Source organism: Protomyctophum parallelum (assembly GCF_964188405.1).
Source record: "Protomyctophum parallelum genome assembly, chromosome: 10".
Lineage (NCBI taxonomy): Eukaryota > Metazoa > Chordata > Actinopteri > Myctophiformes > Myctophidae > Protomyctophum > Protomyctophum parallelum.
The window spans coordinates 45,802,780-45,808,139 of NC_139704.1; the positions used below are offsets into that span (position 1 = coordinate 45,802,780).

At 42.3% G+C, this 5,360-nt stretch overlaps 1 protein-coding gene across 3 annotated transcripts in view; it reads right to left on the bottom strand.

Annotated features, from left to right (window-relative positions):
• tarbp1 (TAR (HIV-1) RNA binding protein 1) overlaps positions 1–1,927 on the bottom strand; it is a 58,376-nt gene extending 56,449 nt beyond the window's left edge. For all 3 annotated transcript variants that reach the window (XM_083775743.1, XM_083775744.1, XM_083775742.1), the window contains exon 1: positions 1,460–1,927. In XM_083775743.1, the coding sequence (XP_083631869.1) occupies positions 1,460–1,838 (379 nt within the window). In that variant the 5' untranslated portion in view covers positions 1,839–1,927. The remainder of the gene's footprint in view (positions 1–1,459) is intronic.
• Between the last annotated feature and the right edge of the window lie 3,433 nt (positions 1,928–5,360).

Here is a 5,360-nt window from a genome sequence, read left to right on the forward strand (position 1 = left end):
CGTGCGTCCCTCAGTGTTAATTCAACACTCAGGATAGTTCGTGAGCGTGCGTACGTGTGCAGGACTCATGTGATTCTCTTGCAATTAAGTTAGATTATTTCAGTAACTCTTTTAACTCATATACTACATTAAATGCAATAACATCACACACTTCCTCTTAGCACATACTTGAAGAAGTAGAAAATAAATTGGACATTTTAAATAAAGATATTAATGTTTTTGTGAAGCAGCATATTTCAACACAATGCAAGGCAATACAGTATGCTTTTATGAAACGTACAAAAGTTAAGACACAAAGCATTAAAGAGTATACAAAAGAAACACATTATACAAGGAAGGAAGGATATTTGACTCCAATTACATTAGCTTTCCAGTCAGCCGTTTAACATTATGGAATACGTCATCAAGTCCATGTGTCCATCAATTATTGGATGTTAAAACCAGTGTGTGTGGGGGGGGGGGGGGGGGGGGGATACTGTTACTTACGAGTAAAAGTCAAAATATACTTAAGCTACCAAAAGTAAAAGTGCGTGTTATGCATGATATCCCATTTCATAACCCCTTATATTGTTTACCCTTTTTTTCTGCACAAATTCCCCAAATGCAGAAAGGGTAAGGGTCCTGCAAGGGGCTATCCCATTCCACATAATATGTGGAATGGGATAGCCCCTTTCGGGACACTTATATTTATGTCCTTTCCAAATGTACAAATATCCTCTGAAAATAGCCATGTGGTTATTATAATGCAGTGATGCAAATAGCCTGTATGCCTGCCATGCTTGACTCACTAAATTGAGAAAGGACGAAATCAGGTCACCCTCTGCTCTGAGGCTCGGAGCCGGCAATACTCACTCAGTAGTCAGTACTGAACTCTAACATCGTAGAAGTACTAGTAGGACTCATAAAATGTCCCTGCTGGGACCCATCGAAAAGACCACAGACCCAATACATTGAAAACCCATTTAGTTACATCACCGAATAACGTATGTTTTACAAAGTAAATAGAAGCTAAAGTTTTCAAATAATTGTGGTGGAGTAATTTTTTGTAAAAGTACTGTACAATATATGATTGCCTCCGAGATGGAGTGGAGTAGAAGTAAAAGTAATGTAGCTTACTGACAATTGGAAACAGTAAAGCAAGAAATGCATCAAAATGATACTACAGTAGGTGTATGTACTTAGTTACTTTACACCACTGGTTAAAAGTGCTCGTCATGCCATAATATAGTACAGTCACGGTTCTCAAAGTGGGGTCCAGGGACCCCAGGGGTCCTGAGGGAGTTCCAGGGGGGCCCCAGCTAAATAATAGTTTCGAACCAAATGGACCCTCTTCTCTTATGGGGAGGTCACTGGCATATCTTTTCAAATGGGGGTCCGTGGGCTAATAAGTGCAACATTGGTGGTCCTTGACAAGAAAAAGTTTGACAACCACTGGTATATACAGTAAAGTATAGTATACCTCCTCTGCTCGCCGACGCTGTGTCATCTGCAGAGATTCTTGCGAGGAGGGCGATGCACTGCGACCACACGACATACTCGATCTTTCCTATTATAAGCCATCTCTTAAGGGCCGTGAGACGACAGCGAGCTTTCTTGGCATTTTCTCCCGCTGGTGATGATGAGGGGCACGGGCTCGTGTCCTCCTCGTCGGGGGTCTCATCATCGGCCAACAGCAGAGGTCCATGCAGCCCCTCTATGAAGGCTGTCAGCGCGTCAATCTGGTGTGTGCGCACCGGCCACTGGTCGCGGTGCCAGCACAGGCTGTCGAACAGCACGTCGTAGTCGGGACCGCTGGCCAGGAGAGCGTTGATTAGCACGGAGGAGGAGGAGGAAGCCATGCTGGACAGTGAGTGAAGTGAACTGCCACACAGCAGCGAGTTGATCGGTGTTTTCGCTCTGTTGTTCTTCAGCTTCTTCTCTCGCTCTAGTCTGGTGTGATGTGATGCGACATCACCACGCGTTTCCAATGCGGAATGTAAACTTCCGCGTACGTCACCTGATACTCTCGCGAGACAGTAATAGTATCTCTCTCTCTTTCTCTCTCTCTCTCTCTCTCTCTCTCTCTCTCTCTGTGTGTGGGTGTACCGGTGTAATAATATAAGTGTGCTGTAAAATCAATGTAAACTGAAATGTACTTTATGTATACTGCTTGTATACTCGCTATATTTATTTGGCATTTTGATAAAAACAAAATTGCAGATCTTGCCAATTATAAATCAACTAATTACATTTAAATTATGAGGCAATATGTCATTATGTATTCAAAGCTTGAACTGCAGCTCTGTGTGTGTGTGTGTGTGTGTGTGTGTGTGTGTGTGTGTGTGTGTGTGTGTGTGTGTGTGTGTGTGTGTGTGTGTGTGTGTGTTTGTGTGTGTGTGTGTGTGTGAGTGAGAGAGCAATACGATTGCTTATATACCCAGTGTTGGGCAGTAACAAGTTACTAGTTACATATTACTGTAATATTATTACTTACTATTCCGATTTTACAGAGGCCAGTTTCGAATTGCAGCCATCCGTAGGTGCCCTTTTGAAGGAGTCAAGGGATTCACATGTCTTAATGACTGTTGGTAGGGCGTTCCACATTTTGGTGGCATAGGAGCGAAAATAATTTTGTCCCTTGTTTGTGCCGAATCTGGGTTGTACATGGTTTGTTGCACTCCCTCTGGTGTTGTGGGTGTGGACTTCGTTTACATTAAGGAAGTATTTAGACAGGTACATGGGTATCTTGGTGGTGTATCGAATCATGTGGACCAGACCCTTCAGGGGGTGAGGCCAAGTAGGAGCCTTGTTTTGGGAGGTCTGGAGCCTTGTTTTAAGGGCCTTTGAGGTGCTGTGGTACCAAAAGGTGGATGCATAGTCAAAGAAACATTGTACGAGGGCTCCTGTTAAGGTCTTCAAGGTGTTTTTGTTGACCAGTGAGGAGATCCTGTAAAGGAATCTTGTTCTTTGATTTACTTTTTTGATTACGTTGGTGGCCATTTTATCACCGGAAAGATTGGCCTCCAGGATGGAACCTAGGTAGGTAATTTGATCTTTTCGTGTGATAATATTGTCACCCACTCTAACCAAGAAGCCATCTGCCTTGCTGAGATTACTATTTGATCCGAAGAGAATGGATTCAGTTTGTTTTCAGGTGTAAGGATAGTTTGTTATCAGCGAGCCAGGTGCAGATTCTACAGAGTTCAGAGCTGAGGGTCTTTTCAACCTGCAGTTTGTTCCCGTCCGAGACCAGCAGTGCTGAGTCATCTGCGAACAGGAACAAGTTGCAGTCACAAGCTGATGTCATGTCGTTAACATATATTAGGAACAGTAAAGGCCCTAGTATGCTTCCTTGTGGGACGCCACAGCTCACTGGGAGACAGTGTTCCGTTCACCTCCACCATCTGTTCTCTCCCCTCCAGGTAGGATTGCATTCAGCTCACTGATGTGCTATCAAAACCAATAGCTTTAAGCTTGTTAAAGCTTGTATGGAGTGGTTCACGCCACGGTGTCAAAAGCCTTTTGGAGGTCCAGCTTGACCATGCCGCAGCATTCTTCTTGCCAGGAAGTCAAACTTTTTAGGCCAAACCTTTTTAGCTTGAATCAGTTCCAGATACATATTGCAGAGCTACCAACCTGCACACATTTTGCGTACCAACCACGCAATTCTAGGTGTCTATACGCCTAGAATTGCGTGGTTGGTACACAAAATGTGTGCAGGTTGGCAGCTCTGCATATTGTGAAAATATAGCAGATCTACAAGCTCAACGCCTCATTGCGAGGTGTGAGCTTTATCAGTGTTTGACCAGTTTGTTTGTTGGTCATTAAAATATCACTTCACTGTCACCTGGGGACCCCCGAACCAGTGGTCAATAACACTGTTTGATTTCGTAAACATGATTTGCATCAAATAAATCTGTTTGTGAAATAACTCACTCACTTGCGCCCCAATCACTTTCCAATAAGCTCAGTTTATCTGGGTTGTCGGGGGGAGGGAATGCATGTCTGGGTAAACTAGAAAAAGGAGCGCTTTGTTTGGGGACAAAAATAGATCCATTATACACCTCAGCAACAGAAATAGTTCCTTTACAAATAGAATGGTCGTGAATTCGTAAGAAACATCACAATTAAACACTGGACAAACAGAGATAGATTTGACATTCCATTTTCCACAAGGTTGAATATTTTTGGACCATTTTTGCAGCATAAAAACACCCAAAACACACTGTAGTAATGTGTGTAATTTTATACAGGTATACGCAATGATTCCATATAGAGTCTACACAAAAACACATTTCATTTTCATGAAATACTATCAAAAGTGATCCTCAACTTTTTTTTTTTTAAATATGAATTTGCCTCGTCTCTCGAGACAGACTGTTGATTACACTGACACTGTTTCTCCTTTATTTGCTGATGGGTTCTCAGATTGCCATTGGCCATGGAACCCTATTTGATACAATCGTTTCACCTCTGGGACCTCAATCGCCACTGTAAAATTCTCTGTGTTAGTTCTAACTCTGAGAATGTACAAAGGGAACCAAAATGTAAGGGTCCATTAGGTTCCATTTGTAGTTGTATACACTCTCAAGAGTGACAAACCCGAAAGGGTCCATTTTAGACCCCTGTGGTCCCCAGAACCAACATTGAGAACCAGTGATATAAAACACACACGCATGCACACACACACGCAGAGGGTGAACAATACAAGCAGGTAATTCGATGAGTTTTCTGCTGAACAACACAAACCCTATAGCGTCTCTAATCTGCGATGAACATTCAGCGAAAATAATAGATCTACATGCACCGTTGTGAGCTGGTAGGTCGGCTATTTTCAGTGAAGAGATTTCGGTGTTGTTAAGGGGGGGAAACAACCAGTGAAAATACAATCTGCTGAAATGCTCACGTTAGTGACCATGAAGTTTATGTTCTTTGCATGTCACATGGCAAGTATAACGGTCTGACAGTACAAAAAATAATCATGCACTCAACAGTATGCCGTTTCAGAAGTCATAAAATATGTTTTTCAATTTTGCAAAACTTAAAAAAGTTAGACTTTTTTTCATTTTTTTTTCACCAAAGTTTGAAATGAGTAATAAAAAAGTGCAATTATGTACATAATATACAATAAAAAAAGGTAAATAAATAGGTTCCGATTAAAACATTGGAAAACAGAACTAAAAACAAGATTGGTATCAAGAAGGCCCTCTCGTCATCTTTTTCAGCTTCTTCAATACTTATGGAAATACTAGCATGCCGTCCATCACCGCCACCACAAAGATGAGTCCTATAATGCAGTGCCCCTAAACATTTTCATGTCAAGGACCCCCAAATTGGTACAGAATTTGGCTGCGGACAGACCCCCCCGCCCCCCCCATTTT